The 19,893-nt window shown below is 33.5% G+C and overlaps 2 protein-coding genes across 4 annotated transcripts in view; one reads left to right on the top strand and one right to left on the bottom strand.

The window, feature by feature from the left end:
• Positions 1-6,230, top strand: part of LOC138323683 (unconventional myosin-XV-like) — a 62,935-nt gene extending 56,705 nt beyond the window's left edge. For 2 of the 3 annotated variants that reach the window (XM_069268462.1, XM_069268463.1), the window contains exons 48-52: positions 234-373; positions 875-924; positions 1,163-1,249; positions 1,647-1,781; positions 2,003-6,230. In XM_069268462.1, the coding sequence (XP_069124563.1) occupies positions 234-373; positions 875-924; positions 1,163-1,249; positions 1,647-1,781; positions 2,003-2,101 (511 nt within the window). In that variant the 3' untranslated portion in view covers positions 2,102-6,230. The remainder of the gene's footprint in view (positions 1-233; positions 374-874; positions 925-1,162; positions 1,250-1,646; positions 1,782-2,002) is intronic. The other variant, XR_011208583.1, reaches the window with a different exon arrangement.
• A 1,545-nt stretch (positions 6,231-7,775) lies between these two features.
• LOC138323682 (carbohydrate sulfotransferase 15-like) lies at positions 7,776-18,701 on the bottom strand. The gene is made up of 8 exons (XM_069268461.1): positions 18,076-18,701; positions 16,938-17,151; positions 16,490-16,525; positions 15,487-15,609; positions 10,891-11,050; positions 10,440-10,587; positions 9,658-9,823; positions 7,776-9,004 (listed from the first exon to the last, which is right to left on the bottom strand). The coding sequence occupies exons 1-8, from the start codon at positions 18,436-18,438 to the stop codon at positions 8,832-8,834; spliced, it is 1,383 nt and encodes a 460-aa protein (XP_069124562.1). The 5' UTR covers positions 18,439-18,701; the 3' UTR covers positions 7,776-8,831.
• Positions 18,702-19,893: the final 1,192 nt, after the last annotated feature.

The following is a 19,893-nucleotide window of genomic DNA, read 5'->3' as shown; positions in this document are numbered from 1 at the left end:
GTGAACTTGCTTCAAAAACTTAAAACTTGCACCCAATTTTTTTTTTTTTTTTTTTTTTTGGCATTTCAAAAATAGTACCAAATGCATCATCAAATTTGGGTAATTGTCAGCATATATAGCCCAGCATATAATGGCTGATGAACAACTACTCCAAGGATTATTTCCAGACATGCACTTTTATATTCGTTGTATATCTGTACCATGACTTATATACATTGTATTCCCCCTTACAGTAAGGACCTGGCCTACCTCCTACCGAAGACCATGAACAAGTTGGTGGACTTCCAGCCCCAACAGTGGGTTAACAGGATTCACCATGAGATGAACGCTGCTAACCGACTTGGACCTCTAAACTGCAAAGCTAAATTTGTTTGTAAGTCTTCCTTTTACTATGACCGGCTATGAAATGGGGCAAGGCCATGAAGCATAACCCATGTCTGCACTGTTCCATCCCATATTGATCCTGTTTTATTTCATCTGATTGCATCTCTCTGGACCAATCTCATCCTGCTGTGATATTCGGTCTCTACAGACTTATCTCCCTTATTGATAGGTAGCCACTGTGGCATCATTGTTTTGTGAGCAAAACTCGCTACTCTTTCTCTGAAAACTATGATGTTACACTCACAAACATATGACATCACAATCAATACCTACCAACAATGGGAGATAACTATGTAATTCAAAGACGGAATATGAATGTAAGGCCATTTAGGTCCTATAGATATTTGTGTTGAAAAAAAAAATGTATTTTACATAAAGGTTGAACGTAAATCAATCTGATATTAAAGAGATAAATTGTCACTAGCATTAGTGATTGAATTGGTGCAAATGTTACAGCTGTATTAAAATATTTGATATTGATACATTGCAGCTATTCTTTCAAGATGGCCACTCTTTGGATCTATATTCTTTATGGTAAAGGTAAGTACACTGTACTCTAGTCAAAAACAACTTAATCACAGATTATTTCTTTCATGAAACGAAAACCTATACACCAATAGTGGATAAAGAATACTACCTTTTACCTTTAATCCACCCTTTTGTTTGTAAATAATTCTTGGTATTGCTACTCCTAAGAGATAGTATATTCAGTGGAGATCGAAGGATTCTTCTGTGTTATCAATTCAGTCATGTAATGTCTGATTTATTGTATCAACAGAATGCTCCTACACAACCAGTCATCCGAGGGGACACCATTCTGGCTGTAAACAAAAATGGCATCCACTTCCTCAGTGAGACAACTCATGTAAGTATTGTTGTTGTTTACATTCAGAAAAACAAAATTTTCAATAAAGCCACAACAATCTCTACTGAGTATTCAAGAAAATATAAGCTGGATTTATTCATTTTCCTTTAAAGTATAACTAAAGTCTAACAAATTCGGATATATATATCCTTGTTGTTGACCTTAGTCATTTAACCCCTCAACCCTTAGTCACATGTCCGTATTAGATAAGACTCCAGCTTTGACCCCTGCCAAAGGATCAATATGACACTAGCTGTAAACTTTGCTGCATGACCTATTTAAATATAACCAGAGCTGTGACCTGTGCCTCATGACCCCATTGAAAATCCCAGCTCTGACCTGTGACCTCTGTCACATTGACCTCGGTTGTGATGATGTCATGTTTTGTGTTACCAAGGAGACAATAATCCAGTACCAGTTCAGTGAAGTGATGTCGACGCGGCGTTATAGGAGCGACAGTAATCAGAATTATCTCGACATGAAACTGGGCAATCTCATGGTGCAGAAAATCGTTCGCATTGAAACTGATCAGGTAAATAAACATCCAATAAATAGCATTGCTTAATTTACAAACAATTTCTGGATATCAAAGACTTTTTAAAAAAAAAACCACCTTACACTGAGTTTAATTTTGGTGGAAAGATAAAGAACAATCAACAGAAAATTATCAGCAATTTGGTTTCTTTCAAAGGGTCTTTTAAATAGATTTTACATCTGATATATTAATTGATTCTTTATGTGTTTTTTTCACAGGGATCTGACATATCAAGCCTTATTGGACAGTACATGACAGTGATCAATCGTCATCGGAAACGACCGGCTGATAGAAATAGCATAGCACACAGGATGTAAGCAGAGTGATGGGACTTGGTCACCTGACAAAGCCAAATTGTAACATTCTTTTTCGGGAATTGTGATGTCAAAACAAAACAAACTGACATATTGCCTACAGATGTAAATGAAACAAAAATTGTTCACCTTGTCTGTGTGAACCTTATAATGGCTGTGGTATGAATGCTACTTGTGTTGGTTTTGTTCTGGTGAATGGATGGAATATCATTTTGAAGAACCCATATCAACAAATTTTTGTCATCAACTGATTTCCTTCCGGACTCTCAGTTGCAAGGTCAGGGACATAAAAAATTGCTGTAGAAATGACAAGGTCAAGGTCATGGCCATATCAAATTGCAGTTGGCATGACAAGGTCAAGGTCATTGCTATAATAACAATGCTGTTGATATTTAAAAACTGCCAAATAAAAGTAAAATCTGGTAATGTAAAGAGTGGGTATAACTCGACCAAAATGTTGTGTACTATAACATAGAGTTAATTGAGTCAATTAAAAGGAAATATTAACGAGTTTATTACTGTGACAAAACCTAGTGTTTGATGGCAGTATCGGACCATCAACAAGAAATGGTCATGTGCTAATAGATGTTTTATAGATAGATGTTTCATGCCAAATTCTCTCTACTGTAATTACCAACACCAAATGTGCTAAAATGTATATATATGTAAAGTTTATATTATTATATGCCTCTGTGTTTGGGACCAAACATTTTGTATTGATTGGAAACAAAAACATAGTAAATGTTAATTAAATGTACAGGTGAACTTTGTTGTCTCATCACCTAGAAGTCGAAATGACATATGAGTTATTGAGTATTTGAGTCGGTAAGTTCGCATTTGACTCAAAGGCCAATATTTGAGACATATGAGGATTTTTTTGAGAGATAACCTAGTTCATTTGTATTTGTGGTACTTTATCAGGGTTTTGTGAGTTTTATCACCGTGTATATATACTACACTCAAAAGTCCTGTATGTTTATATATAAAAGATCTTATTTACTGGATGTTACCCATTCATAATCAGATTTATGCATATAATGCTTATAGATATAATTCTATATACAATAGATATATATATATGTGTGTGTGTATGTGTGTTTATCAGAGGCTATTGTGATATATATATATAACATTCTGTTGTTGTTTGTTGCTATGGTTACAGAATTGTTGTTTTCCCCATATACAGGAAAGTCTTGTTCTGTAATGATACTGTACAGAATTCTACGTAGACATTTATCAATGTTAAATGTTAAAGATATCATTATTATTATTTTTCATATTGCAAAGCATGAAGAATGTATTCGTTGTTCAGGATAAACTAAATAATAAAATGGACACAAGTAGACTTAGTAGTATATTGTGTCTATCAGATAATCAAAGAACTTTGACTTCAGCAGGAATATTGATTCCTTTAGTAGATATTTTTGACTGAGGTGTACAAGTGTAATTAAAAACGAAGCCATAATATCAAAAAGATAGAAACACAAGAATTCAGGAAAAAATCCACACTTACCTGAGTGAAATTCTATAAATGATGGAATATATTTTTATTACAAGTAAGATATGACTTCATACAACTGCACTTCATACAATGCAGGTAGTTATGGTTGGTAAGGGAGAGTCATTAAAGGGAGATAATTAATTTGGTAAGGGGAGGTAATTAAAGGGGAAATTAATTTTAACTAGCTTTTGATCATAAAATGATAGATATATATAAATTGCTGTGTATTCCTGTTTTGTTTTACAAAAGATGTTGACATTTGATGACAATATAGATAAAATACAAGGTTCATTTTACACATGCAGGGTTAGTCTTGTCAGAGTTTTATTTAAATTTCAGTTATCAAAAACACACAAGTTTTTTTATTTTTTTTTATGAAATACAGATCTACATGTATAATGTTCTTTGAGAGAGGATCTCGTGGAATGAATTTTGATGAATATTTGCCTGACACAATATGAATGTTTGTTGATGTCTTTCATTGTTCATAATATGAAGCCCTCATAATAAATCATTTAATGAAGCATTTGGAAAAAACTGTCATAATCATTTATAACAAAAGGTCACATGTATCATTTTCCATTCTGTATTTGTACAAAATGAAACATTCAACATGGTAAGAGGATGCATGCATGTTCTGCAGACTCTACATGCTGAAGAATATTGATTCAATTAAGTAATATATAAATAGATAAACAAAATAATAATCCTGTGTTTATTATATACCAAGTTGTATTCAGTGTGTATAATCGGCACGGTCAGTGATGTTTGTTAAGGTTGTTTGATCGTTCTCACCTTCATCATTTTTTACCTGCTGACAAAGCTAATTAGCTGATAGAACTTGTTGTGTGGCTCTTGTTGCTAATGTAAATTGTTACGACATGAGAAGTTGTCATGGAAACTGTTGTGGCTGCTTGTTGCTAAGGTAAATTTTTACAACATGAGAAGTTGCCATGGAAACTGTTGTGGCTGCTTGTTGCTAAGATAAATTGTTACCATATGAGAAGTTGCCATGGAAACTATCATGGCCGATTGTTGCTAAGGGAAATTGTTACTTGAAGTGAAGTTGCCATGAAAAGTATTTTGAATTTCATAAATCTATTGTCATTTAATTTGGAAGTACAAAGACTTCTTATGGATGTGCGAGTTTTATCTTATATTTTATAATAGATCTGAAGTCATTATTTGAAAATATTTTACATTAGAATACTAATTAAAGAACAAAAGTACAAATAGGACCTCTTATTTTCGTCAATATATTTACATGAGGAAGGTCACTTTGCAATATCTATTGCTTTGTTTTGTTTTTGAATCTCACTGACAAAGTTTGAAAATATTCAGCTGCCAAATAAACATTTGTACATTGTGCTTGTTATTGAAACGACAAATTTGTCCTAAATGGCCCTCGTCCTTTATATATCATCATAATAGTTGTACACCGGAACAAAAATAAATCAGTGTACATTTCTTCCATATTTATTGCAATTTGCACATTCCAATTCCAAATAGTTTTCTAAAAATGTTTTATATTAAAATTTCTCACATTTCTATCGGTGTAAGGTATTGAACAAGTACATTGTATAAAGTTTATTAAGTTAATTATGATGAAGGATTATAATGATCTGCTGACATGGAGTACCAGGCATGTTGTGATAATACATATGTAATACAGATGCTTTATAGATATATGTCATACTTATGCAAATCAAAATATTTACATATCATATTTTACGGTCCATTGAATCTTGGTATACATATTTATAATCGTCTATAAATCAAAGAAATGTAGATATCCATGTAGTTATCATTTTAAGTTGCAAATACCTATTTCCCCTCCACATTTCACAGCTTCCAGACATGTAGGTCAGTTATAATCAGAATTGGAAATAATATTTTTTTTCATTGAAGAGTAAAAAAGAATCATCAAAATTAATTATTTAACGTCTCAAATATTTCTAGTCCAAAATTCAGTAGATTTTAGTAATTTCAAACCTAAAAAATATTTGTTTCATGTGTAATATATGAAATTGAATATAAACAGAAAGAATACAAAGCTTGAAAACAAACATGTTTATTTGTAAAATCTTAATTACATACAATTTGTAAGCTAGCTTCAATTGTAGATGGAACAAACAATGGCACTGTTCCCAAGTGTCTTGCTTCCATGGTAGTTGGCAAATTTAAAGGCACAAGAGATTTCGCATATCAAAGGGGGTTAACTCTTGCTGCGTGGTAGCATATACCCATTTAATAATGTACAAGTTTGTGTCCATTTGTTTGTCCACATCAAACAACAGTCTGTTAGATATCATGTTAGGAAAGGAAAAGAAAAGATGAATTCACCTTGAATAAAAACTGTTCTTTCAAACTGGAAGTTTACTGAATTAGCTGTTCGTTTCATGAAATGTATTCATGAAATTCTCCATAAGAATTCAAAACCTCAATTTGAAAATTTGCAGATTGATAAAATGTAAAACTGTTTATGGTAAATTATCTATGTGCAATCATGGTGAACATCTATTGAAAAGTATACAGTGGGGGTTTGTATGCTATGTAATTAGTATGTCAATTAACCTTCTATATTTTTATATTTTCATGAGCAATAAACATTTTAAGTAATCAAAACAATAATGCTGTGTTGTCTGTTTTATATCCGACTCCTATTGGCATTCTCTACCCAAGGCACGAGTGCCAGTATCACAAATGACACAATTATATATGTGCAGCCTCCCAAAACACACTATCACAAAAAGACACAATTATGTACTGCAGTCTCTCAAAACAAACTACCACAAAAAGACACAATTATATACCACAGTCTCCCAAAACACACTATCACAAGGAGACACAATTATATACCGCAGCCTTCCAATACACTATCACAAAGAGACACAATTATATATCACAGTCTCCCATAACACACTATCACAAGGAGACCCAATTATATACCGCAGTCTCCCAAAACACACTATCACAAAGAAACACAATTATATACCGTAGCCTTCCAATACACTATCACAAAGAGACACAATTATATATCGCAGTCTCCCATAACACACTATCACAAGGAGACCCAATTATATACCGCAGTCTCCCAAAACACACTATCACAAAGAAACACAATTATATACTGTAGCCTTCCAATACACTATCACAAAGAGACACAATTATATATCGCAGTCTCCCATAACACACTATCACAAGGAGACCCAATTATATACCGCAGTCTCCCAAAACACACTATCACAAAGAAACACAATTATATACTGTAGCCTTCCAATACACTATCACAAAGAGACACAATTATATATCGCAGTCTCCCATAACACACTATCACAAGGAGACCCAATTATATACCGCAGTCTCCCAAAACACACTATCACAAAGAAACACAATTATATACCGTAGCCCCCAAAACATTCACAAAGAGACACAATTATATATCGCAGTCTCCCATAACACACTATCACAAGGAGACCCAATTATATACCGCAGTCTCCCAAAACACACTATCACAAAGAAACACAATTATATACCGTAGCCCCCAAAACATTCACAAACACAGCACATAATGCACACATAAGAGGCTGTCCTAAATGATCCTAGATGTTAATAGGACGTTATGTCCAACCAACTAATCATTCTCCAGAGTCTACAGAGCACCACAGTATCAAAGGGAAGTAACTCTTATAAATCAGAAACTGCTATCGGTATCTGAATGGTTGATGTACCTTCATATTACCACTATTTGACTGATCGCCAGACAACCCTTTAGCCACGTCCATTTTCCTTCTTCAACTATTAATTGCTTCATCTGTCAAGCTTATTGTGTAGACTGGTACTTATCCACTTCAATTGTTTACCGTTTTGAAGAATTCCGTACAACATTGTTAAAAGATCACTGAAAGATATTTTGATAACAAATTATCAAATGAATAAAACACAATTGTCTTTTTCCTAGATTTAAACATCTTGAATACCAGCTTCTGGGTGTATATTGATTTTTTCTCATTTACCTCTGGCTTTCCTATTTTATCAATTGTACATACAACACAAACAACAATATGACGTGTGTAATTGGAGCATAGATATTTTAATGGGAAAAAAATGTTTGCATGATAGATTTCTCTAAAAATCAATCTGTATAGACACCCAGTGATTACATACAGTTTATAAAAAAGGGGCGTAGCTAGAGTCTTTTACATGTGCAAGCCCAGGCGAGGGGTCTGGGGGCCGCCTAGGCTCCCAGCGGGTCCAGGGCAGCGCCCTGGTTAGGGGGTTCAGGGGGGCGAAGCTCCCCGACGGAAAATCGTTTTAAGGAGATTTTAGCACCGAAAATGATATTTGATAATGCTTGGTATTGCTAAACTATATTTATTAAAATCAAAGGTATAAGACTGTTTTCTACCTGTACCTGATAATTATGTGTTAATGTTTAGTACTTAAAAAGTATATGAAAATCTCATGATAAGTCCTGCATGTATCTTGAGTGACTCTAATGGGATTTGATGATAGATTGACGGAACTTTCTTACGTTATCGAATTTTTTTTTATGTGTAAAAATCGAATTATACATATATGTGAAAAAATGAATGAATATAAAAACAGCGCCTCATATTGTAAGGAACAAAAGTCGCACTGATTGAAAAAAATAGTATTTGTCTTCTTAAAGTCTATCTTGACGGGAAGTTTTAATTCTCTATACAATGTATCGCTCCCACAAGAGTACATGTGTCAGTATATTGTGCATTTACTAAATAGAATCTTTTCCGCTAAGCCTGCCTATTATAAGTTGGTTTTTTTTGGTTTAATATATAGACTTTATATTTGGCAAAAAAAATAAATAAAAAGCATAATAATATAAGCATGTTTTAGCGGACTATCTAAGTAGAATCTACTCTGTGTCACTATAATTTGCGAGGTGTCACTTTCGATATTTCATCTGTCGTCCTTTGACTTTTCGTGTCTTTCGTTTTAATCTTGAACAAGCCATCTTGTGTCTTAGAAGATTCATATTAACGCATAACGTATATTTCAGTATTATCAATTTTAGATAAATCATCTACGTAAACGTTTAGGTTATTTTAACTTTGATTTTAATTTACATTCAAGACTGAATAACCCATACTAGGATTTTTTATGTGCAAGCCCGGGCTTTTTTTTAAAGAGCAAGCTACGCCCCTGTATACAGTTTATAAAAAAATTGTCAAAGATACCTGATTTAAGGAACATCTAGTCAAGCCATAAAAATCGGGTATCGTTGAGTAAATCGGCTAAATGTTGCGTGTAAGGCCTATAGAAATCTGTTATTAAGGTTTTTGTCTCCGGTAACATTTCTCCGGCTTTTTTTCTTTTAGCTGATCCACTGTTTATTTGTGTTTTTTTCTGTGGCTTCCTAGAGTCACCTAAATAAGAAGATAAAACATGTTGAAATATATAATATTAGAACAAAACATCTCCATATTACAGAGTTAGCTCCCTTGCGGGTACATTTTTTATATTTTTATAATTATCTATTGTGACATCATTATTTTGTGGTCGCATAGTTTTCTCCGAAAAGTATGATGTTACACTCGCAAAAACATAACGTCAAAATCAAAACCTACCCGCAAGGGCAGATAACTCTGTGATATGCAAACACAGAATAAAGGAGAGACTAGGATATAAAATTCAGAGGAAGTATGCAGCTAAAGATACAGAAGCTGCATCTGATGCAGGCCTTGCCCAGTACAACCTTGTGTTGGTAACAGTACGTCATTGTTCTATGTAAAGTTTGACCTCGCTTTATTTTTAAAGGAATATTTTCCTGGTCAAGCTGGATAAATGACCACCTTAATTTTTGCTGTATGTTTGAAATGGTCTGAAAACATCTCTATATACAGTGTATAGGCTAATCTTCAATTTCGTTGTCATTATATTTCATTGGGCAAAACCTACCTTTAACTTTACAGAAATTCACAGTTTATAAACAATTTTTTTCATACCCCGATAAAAATTTTAAAAGAAGTCACATCCATGCTTAAATTAATCTAATTTCTTTTCAGGAAAAACAACTTACGTAAATCTAGAAAGTGGAATATTCCCTTCATGACTTGAGATTTGTTTTTGCCGTAATCTTCCAGCCTTGTAATATGAAACTGCTCACGTGGGAAAAGCTTCATGTATTCCTCTATATAAACAGCATAAAATCCATTTTGTAGACGGGCTTTACTGGTGACGTTTGTCTGGGGAAAATACAATAAATAAAATGTTTTAATCATTTAATCTATCTGGTTTCTACCGTGTCTATCATAAGTCACCCTCGGAGACGCAGTGTCTAACCTCCACTATGCTCCGGTTATATTAGACCGTATATATGCAGATTAACGTGGGTAACCAATGATGATTGTAAGTAGAAATATAAAAAAAAATAGAAAACAAGAAAATGATTACAATATAGAATCAATCATTTAATGATTAATGTCAGTGTTAAATGCACAGATATAATGGTTACACTATAAATACATGCACATGATTTCTACAATAGTATGGCGTTTTATAATGATTATATTCTGATTGAAAAGTGATCGACCAAGAAGAGAACCCTGTGGTACATCCAAATTCATTTTATTTGCAGTATACATGTCAAATATATCACATATTATAGTGACAAAAAGTTGAACAACAAAAGCAACAACAAAAACACAATTATTGATTTATACATGAGAGCAAACGAATAAAATAATTGACACTTTTGAAAAAGAAATATTTGTAAAATATATTATGTGTCTTTAAGAAGTTTATTTTTATTTCATTTGTGTTTGATTGAGTTGATGACCTAGCCATGTTGTGTGTACAAACCTGGTCAAAAGTATTACGAAAAACACAATAACGGATTGTATTTGTTCTTCGGCAGTTTTGAAATGAGTTTATTTCTCTGACCACTTCCTGGTGAAAACCTTCGGCTGATCGATTGCATTTGCTTACATACAAATAATCCGAGTACAGTCTGAAATATAAAAAACACATTATGTTAATATCTTTACGTTAATGAGGAAAGTATATAGTATAGGTATACAAAAATCTAAGACAAAGAATCGTTATTTTAGACATTCTCTTACCTCACATACAGCCTAGCTATTCAAATGCTTTAATACCTCGAGCTCGACAGACAACTGTACAGCCCAATCAAATGCTTATCTCGACATACAGACTTACCAAGTGCTTACCACATAATTCAACTTCTCGTGGAATGGGTCCTCTGAACAGTGTTACATGTTATAAATCGCCAAGCTTAAGTTTAAATGCTAACCTTACTACTGGGTCCCTCAATATGATAATGATTTTAAGATCTGGCATTAAGTGGTGTATGTAATCCGCGTTGGTTACAGCTGGCGGTTCTGTATCGTCCAGATTCACCCTATAGTTCCACCACCAGCGGTTGTCCCAAAGGTTCGAGGGAGTTGCCTCGCCTGGAACCACAAATTTTCTGTAAAGCTTATTTCGAATAGTTTTGCTAATATTGCACAAATACATTTGTATGTGGTCTCTGAATGGACAAGCTAGAAATGGCTAAACATATGTATTTAAGACGCTGGTAAGTCAAAGCCTTTGACTTTCTAAGAACGTTTTTAACATATAACATTATAAACCACAGACGTCTGCTTCTAGTTTGATAAAAATATAATAACCTATCCCTACTGTATGAACATACATACATGTAGTAGGGGTAGGATATTTTATCATTCCAAAAAAGATGCAGACGTCTGTGTATAAACCAACCATTCTTTGGTTTTATTTCTCTATACATCATAGACTCGAGTTTACTCATTCGAGCACGGTTGATCAATCTTCTTATATTGCTCTTACCTAAATAAAAAAAAACCACTTATCCATGTCAATGCTACTGCTTTATTTACCAATACTATTTACCGACTACTGCTTTATTTACCAATACTATTTACCGACTACTGCTTTATTTACCAATACTATTTACCGACTACTGCTTTATTTACCAAAACTATTTACCGACTACTGCTTTATTTACCAATACTATTTACCGACTACTGCTTTATTTACCAATACTATTTACCGACTACTGCTTTATTTACCAAAACTATTTACCGACTACTGCTTTATTTACCAAAACTATTTACCGACTACTGCTTTATTTACCAATTCTATTTACTGACTACTGCTTTATTTACCAATACTATTTACCGACTACTGCTTTATTTACCAATACTATTTACTGACTACTGCTTTATTTACCAATACTATTTACTGACTACTGCTTTATTTACCAATACTATTTACCGACTACTGCTTTATTTACCAATACTATTTACCGACTACTGCTTTATTTACCAATACTATTTACCGACTACTGCTTTATTTACCAATACTATTTACCGACTACTGCTTTATTTACCAAAACTATTTACCGACTACTGCTTTATTTACCAATACTATTTACCGACTACTGCTTTATTTACCAATACTATTTACCGACTACTGCTTTATTTACCAATACTATTTACCGACTACTGCTTTATTTACCAATACTATTTACCGACTACTGCTTTATTTACCAATACTATTTACCGACTACTGCTTTATTTACCAAAACTATTTACCGACTACTGCTTTATTTACCAAAACTATTTACCGACTACTGCTTTATTTACCAAAACTATTTACCGACTACTGCATTATTTACCAAAACTATTTACCGACTACTGCATTATTTACCAATACTATTTACCGACTACTGCTTTATTTACCAATACTATTTACCGACTACTGCTTTATTTACCAAAACTATTTACCGACTACTGCTTTATTTACCAAAACTATTTACCGACTACTGCTTTATTTACCAAAACTATTTACCGACTACTGCTTTATTTACCAAAACTATTTACCGACTACTGCTTTATTTACACTATTCCGACTACTGCTTTATTTACCAAAACTATTTACCGACTACTGCTTTATTTACCAATACTATTTACCGACTACTGCTTTATTTACCAATACTATTTACCGACTACTGCTTTATTTACCAATACTATTTACCGACTACTGCTTTATTTACCAATACTATTTACCGACTACTGCTTTATTTACCAAAACTATTTACCGACTACTGCTTTATTTACCAATACTATTTACTGACTACTGCTTTATTTACCAATACTATTTACCGACTACTGCTTTATTTACCAACACTATTTACTGACTACTGCTTTATTTACCAAAACTATTTACTGACTACTGCTTTATTTACCAATACTATTTACCGACTACTGCATTATTTACCAATACTATTTACCGACTACTGCTTTATTTACCAAAACTATTTACCGACTACTGCTTTATTTACCAAAACTATTTACTGACTACTGCTTTATTTACCAATACTATTTACTGACTACTGCTTTATTTACATACTATTTACCAATACTATTTACCACTACGCTTGCTTATTTACCAATACTATTTACTGGCTACTGCTTTAATTACCAATACTATTTACCTACTGCTTCTATACCATCTGCTTTATTTACCAATACTATTTACCAACTACTGCTTTATTTACCAATACTATTTACTGACTACTGCTTTATTTACAAATACTATTTACTGACTACTGCTTTATTTACCAATACTATTTACTGACTACTGCTTTATTTACCAATACTATTTACCGACTACTGCTTTATTTACCAATACTATTTACCAACTACTGCTTTATTTACCGACTACTGCTTTATTTACCAATACTATTTACTGACTACTGCTTTATTTACCAATACTATTTACCGACTACTGCTTTATTTACCAATACTATTTACCAACTACCGCTTTATTTACCAATACTATTTACCGACTACTGCTTTATTTACCAAAACAATTTACCGACTACTGCTTTATTTACCAAACTATTTATTGACTACTACTTTATTTACCAATACTATTTACTGACTACTGCTTTTATTTACCAATACTATTTACTGACTACTGCTTTATTTACCAAACTATTTACTAACTACTGCTTTATTTACCAAACTATTTACTGACTACTGCTTTATTTACCAAAACTATTTACTGACTACTGCTTTATTTACCAATACTATTTACTGACTACTGCTTTATTTACCAATACTATTTACCGACTACTGCTTTATTTACCAATACTATTTACCGACTACTGCTTTATTTACCAATACTATTTACCGACTACTGCTTTATTTACCAATACTATTTACGACTACTGCTTTATTTACCGACTACTGCTTTATTTACCAACTATTTACGACTACTGCTTTATTTACCAATACTATTTACTGACTACTGCTTTATTTACAATACTATTTACGACTACTGCTTTATTTACCAATACTATTTACTGACTACTGCTTTATTTACCAACACTATTTACTGACTACTGCTTTATTTACCAAAACTATTTACTGACTACTGCTTTATTTACCAATACTATTTACCGACTACTGCTTTATTTACCAATACTATTTACTGACTACTGCTTTATTTACCAATACTATTTACTGACTACTGCTTTATTTACCAATACTATTTACTGACTACTGCTTTATTTACCAATACTATTTACTGACTACTGCTTTATTTACCAATACTATTTACTGACTACTGCTTTATTTACCAATACTATTTACTGACTACTGCTTTATTTACCAATACTATTTACCAACTACTGCTTTATTTACCAATACTATTTACCAACTACTGCTTTATTTACCAATACTATTTACTGACTACTGCTTTATTTACCAATACTATTTACTACTACTGCTTTATTTACCAATACTATTTACTACTACTGCTTTATTTACCAATACTATTTACGACTACTGCTTTATTTACCAATACTATTTACTGACTACTGCTTTATTTACCAATACTATTTACACGATACTACTTATTTACCGACTACTGCTTTATTTACCAATACTATTTACCAACTACTGCTTTATTTACCGACTACTGCTTTATTTACCAATACTATTTACTGACTACTGCTTTATTTACCAATACTATTTACCGACTACTGCTTTATTTACCAATACTATTTACCAACTACCGCTTTATTTACCAATACTATTTACCGACTACTGCTTTATTTACCAAAACAATTTACCGACTACTGCTTTATTTACCAAACTATTTATTGACTACTACTTTATTTACCAATACTATTTACTGACTACTGCTTTATTTACCAATACTATTTACTGACTACTGCTTTATTTACCAAAACTATTTACTAACTACTGCTTTATTTACCAAAACTATTTACCGACTACTGCTTTATTTACCAAAACTATTTACCGACTACTGCTTTATTTACCAAAACTATTTACCGACTACTGCTTTATTTACCAAAACTATTTACCGACTACTGCTTTATTTACCAATACTATTCACCGACTACTGCTTAAAAGTGACTTAAATTTTTCACGTTGCACATCACTGATGAAGAGCAAGCCAGACAAAACATTTCTCAGCGATCACTCAAAGCACTTAAAAATCAGTATTTTATATCTACATATACGCTTGATATCCCATGCAATTATGATTTGATTGTTGGTGAAAATTCGCTTCTGAACCAATACGAAATACGAATACCAAAATGTTGCATGCAATACAACCGTTTTTGATGTGAGAATAGAGGTTTTTTATCATTTCGAGGTTAACAATTCAACTTTCCTGATATTCAAACGAAGTAATGTCCATTTAAATAGCATTGGTTGTAACTTAGCATACATAAATAAGGTCTTTGTTCAGAACGTGTCACCAGAGTCGTTTCTATTGTGCTCGTGTAAGATTGTGTTCATTGTGTGTTAATCACCATTATTCGCCATACCTGTTATAAGTTCCTCACTTCGATATGCTTTCTTTTGTTTATCAGAGTTAAGGAACTTTTCTATTTTCTTCGCGGCGGGATTAAAATAGCTGATGTATTCTTTCAAAGTCCATGGTCGGTGATCTGTAAATGAAAGGAAAGAGTGTATTTTAAAGATCAACAAATTGTTTGTAACTTTCAGAGGTAATTCGATTTACGCTCAGACGCATTTGAAAAGTGTGCTCACGTAAATGATTTTCAACAATATTTATTCAAAATATTACTTAACTCACATGTATCTTAGGCTGACAAAAGATTAATTTCTCTGTTAAATATTCGCGTTCTCTGTCGTGTTTTAGCGCGTAAGTCCTGACCCAGAGTTCAGAGGTCAAAATGTCGATTTCCAATATTTGTAAAAGATGTACGCCAGGGTGGTGCGATTATTCCTAAGTTTTTTTAACCGTCAAAGAGACACTTTCCTTTGTAGTCGCAATACGTTACTTTCTCAAAAAAAAAAAAAAAAAAAAATGAAGCCAATACAATATCATTTAAATTCATTACCATTAGTTTTTCTCATGAACTTTACCAGACATATCAAGACTGCCCTTGCTTAGACATAAATATAGGTCGACATCGTGCTTCGCGTTCGCGTGCGGTTCGCGTGCTGAGCGCACGGTAGACACCTAGTCCCAAAGTAAGAAATATATACTGCCAAGATGACCTGAACAATTTCTCGGTGAGTACTTCAATTTATTAGAAACCATTTGTATGTCGTGTATATAGCACATATTAATATGTACATTGGCATGCCGTGTATGTAAAAGTCGCGTGATGGACAGCGACATGGTCCGATATACATTTTGTATTTCCGCATCATCAACGTATTATGTTTTAAAATTTACTAACTATTTTACAAATAAGGAGTCAAAATTAATTTTAATTGTAATATGTAGGCCTACAATTTAAACTTGAAACCATGTAGGTCACATTTGCATTTATATAAACATGACGTCACAATACTTACGAGAACAAAGGAAGTCATACGTCAGATTGCCACAGCCTACAAATTGGCAGAGAAAATAATCCCAATGATTTGTGTACAATTATGACAATATGTAAACAAAATGCACATGTGTTTACCCACAATTAGAGTGATTTCCTTTAAATTTAGCGGTGAAAGGTTTGCATATGGTTTTTGTTTCTTATCAACTGAAAATATTGAAACTCAAAATTAAATATGTTTCCAAATTAGAAATGTATGATGCGGAATATGTTCACTATTAAACAACTCGCCTGTTCAGCTGTCATTCTGCATCAAAATCATAGGGGTCTAAGAATTGGTTACAATTTATATCAGTTTGAACCCACCGTCTTCTGCAGGTAGAGTACGATTGGCTAGCGAAGTTGCCATCGACCACATTCTAGTCGATATTTACAAATCTATGAACGTTCTCGCCACTGTCATGACTTACAGTAACAATGTCGAAACCTAGCCCAGAACTGTGGTTCCTTGCCTTTGGCCGACACCACATCCGGATGGGTAACGAGGCTCTTGTACAGGTCGGTGGTACCACACTTATTTTGTCCCACTATCATAAAGTATGGCAGGCATCTGAGGGTCTGTTCACCCCCAATGGTCTCGTACCAACACGGGTTCTTTAACTTTGGTATGTACGTAGGGGGTTTCTGATAAAACAAACAAAATGAAATAAACATCGTATATAAGGTGTATTGAAAGAAAAGTGGTGCAATATCCCCAATCATCGTATATAAGGTCTTTTTGATGAAATATTGAAGGAAAAGTGGTGCAATATCCCCCACTTAGTATTCCATGGTATTATAGTTGCCAGATGTGATATCCTTTATGCAATCTATTAGAAGTTACATGTATATACTTTTGAATTGAAATATCACCAAAATTACATGTACGTTGAGTTATCTACATAATTGTATCTAATACACAATATTCTCTAGCCGCATAGCAGAATCGTATAAGACTTCCAAGACGTAAACGCACTGTTCACGATCAGCGCTCATTCTACCACTTGCTCTCCTCTGTTAGAACGCGAGTTCAAGTCCATGTAGGGTAACATATGGCGACGCTTCTTCTCCAGGAACTCCGAATTCCCACTATCACCAATAAAACCAGTCAGACAATCACCATAGCTTTTATATAACAACTAAAAATAGTACCGAGAGAATCTAACATTATGGCGAAGGTACCATGACCAATGATGGACGCCTTCCTGAACGTTTACTGAAATTAAAACTTAATTTGCATGAAATGATCATGATACCACCAACTTATCGAAGCAGGAAAAATAAAGACAAGACTTAAAATCGATAAATGAGTACTTTTATGAAAACCAAAAGGTTTAATCCATGTGCATCAAAAGAGGAACTGACGTCTGCTTCTCCAACGTCTTCCGCTTTCTTTCGAATTTTGTAAGACACGATTCGAAAGTTTGGGAACATTACTGCTATTAAAAAGAGGTAAAACAAACTTATTTCTAATACGTACAAGCATAACAGTTGACGGGTTTAGTGAAACGCAATTCTGAATGAGTATAATTGTGTGATTGAAAAGGAACTGTGAAAATGAAGAATTACCGTATGTAGAATATCTTCTTTTGCAAAATCCAGGAAGCGTTGTCTAGAGTTGACTTGGGTAGGGCTATCGTTCTGTGTTGACCCATTGTCTTTGTGTGCCACACGTACAACTGACCATTTTTTCTGACCTTGATGATGACCGCCTTTTTGTGCCAATACTGCCTCCTTCCCTGTAAAACTTGGATATTTGTCTTTCGTGCTTCTAAACGGTATGTCTTTCGGCTGGTCGATTTCGTTCGGTGAAACATTGAAAGTGTCGATAATTCCTGTATTTGTAAAAACGTAAAAGAATCCAATCGCGGAGAGACTAAATACTATACCAAAAGAGACAGGCCTGCATTTAAGTTTTGTACGACACGCCATTATCTAGTAGTGGAACAATACTCCGGTATACGAAAATATCCTCTAAAGAAATATGTTCCTTAGAAAAACTGTCGATTTGCGTCTCATGAAGTGCATTGCCTAATGCATATCTTGGTGCATTGAGGAACAGATTGCTACAGTAATGTGATCAATGTCGTTTTTATGTCAGCTGTCCCTTCAGAACAATATTGGCCCGACTCGTGAGGACAAAACGAAGCCTTATAACAGTTAAGTGCTCACCTATTCCGACCCAAGTGGAGTTTTGATCATTCTTTCAGCAAACATGGGCTTTATTGTGTATTGGTTGAGTTTTAACTCTTTGTTTTTAGGTGTATTATCTTATTGATAAGACTATTCTTCTTCTGTCAATCTATTATCACAATACTTTCGCTGTCGGGTTTCATTTAACATTTAGCGAAGTAGTTTAAACCAAGTTTACTACAAAAACCTCGTTTTGGTTACGCAAGGCTCTTCATATAATACCGAATTTTCTTCGCTTGGACGAACTTTGACAGAACTGTTTGCCTGTGTACTGTACATGTACAAGTAGAACTCTTCTTTCGTGTATAATTGTTAATATTACTATAGAAAATGACAGAAAATTTTCAATGACCAAAGAAACCAATTGGACACGATTACTCTATTTGTTTAAGGGCTTTTCACCTATGGTATTTGTTCTGTTGTTTTTATTATTCTTCTGCACAGCAAGTTGGATACGAAGGTGTGACAGCAGCATTTTTATGTTGGACAAAAATACATTATGGCCGCTATGATTTACTTCCGGTTTTAAATTTATGTCAAGATCGATTTCATTAACAGTAAGACAAATTTCTTTCTATTTGGGATATTTTATGTAGAATAAAAAATGGAGCTTAGTCCCACTTTTCTGTAAAACGTCACCTTCCGGTTGGAAATTGCAATTATTCGAAAATATCATTAAAAATCTTCTTTTTCTTACTACAACCTTGGAGAGTTCTGTTAATGTGAAATTTCCGAATCAAATGTTCATGTATCACCTCTCTATTTACCCATGAAGTTTCCTTCTTTTCTACCCACTTTAAATACTCTATACCACTCGACACCTTTGCTAGGTTTGCAACATATAATTCTATCTACTGTGAGCCATACCTGCCTTTCTTATGTTTGTGTATTGGTATAATTTCTATCATTTATGGGTTCTGAGTTGGGTTCCATCTCAACTGTGCAGGAGGTAGTATCCTGTTCTTCAATTAGGTAAACATGAAGACATCTTGTACCTTCTACCAATGCTACGCCTTCTAAATATGTTATTTCCAAGTTTTTCTCTGCTTTTCTCAATGCTCTCATTGGATAAGCAACGCACCTTTCTTTTCCTTCAGCATTTCGCAGGCTGTCCAAATGCATACCCTATTGCCTTAGTTAAAGCATCAACATAGAAGATAAATTGTTCTTTAATCAGTTCTGGATTCTGATCAA

Source organism: Argopecten irradians, chromosome 5 (genome assembly GCF_041381155.1).
Source record: "Argopecten irradians isolate NY chromosome 5, Ai_NY, whole genome shotgun sequence".
Lineage (NCBI taxonomy): Eukaryota > Metazoa > Mollusca > Bivalvia > Pectinida > Pectinidae > Argopecten > Argopecten irradians.
Note: the sequence above shows the minus strand (reverse complement) of the source record. Positions and strands in the feature narration are given on the sequence as shown.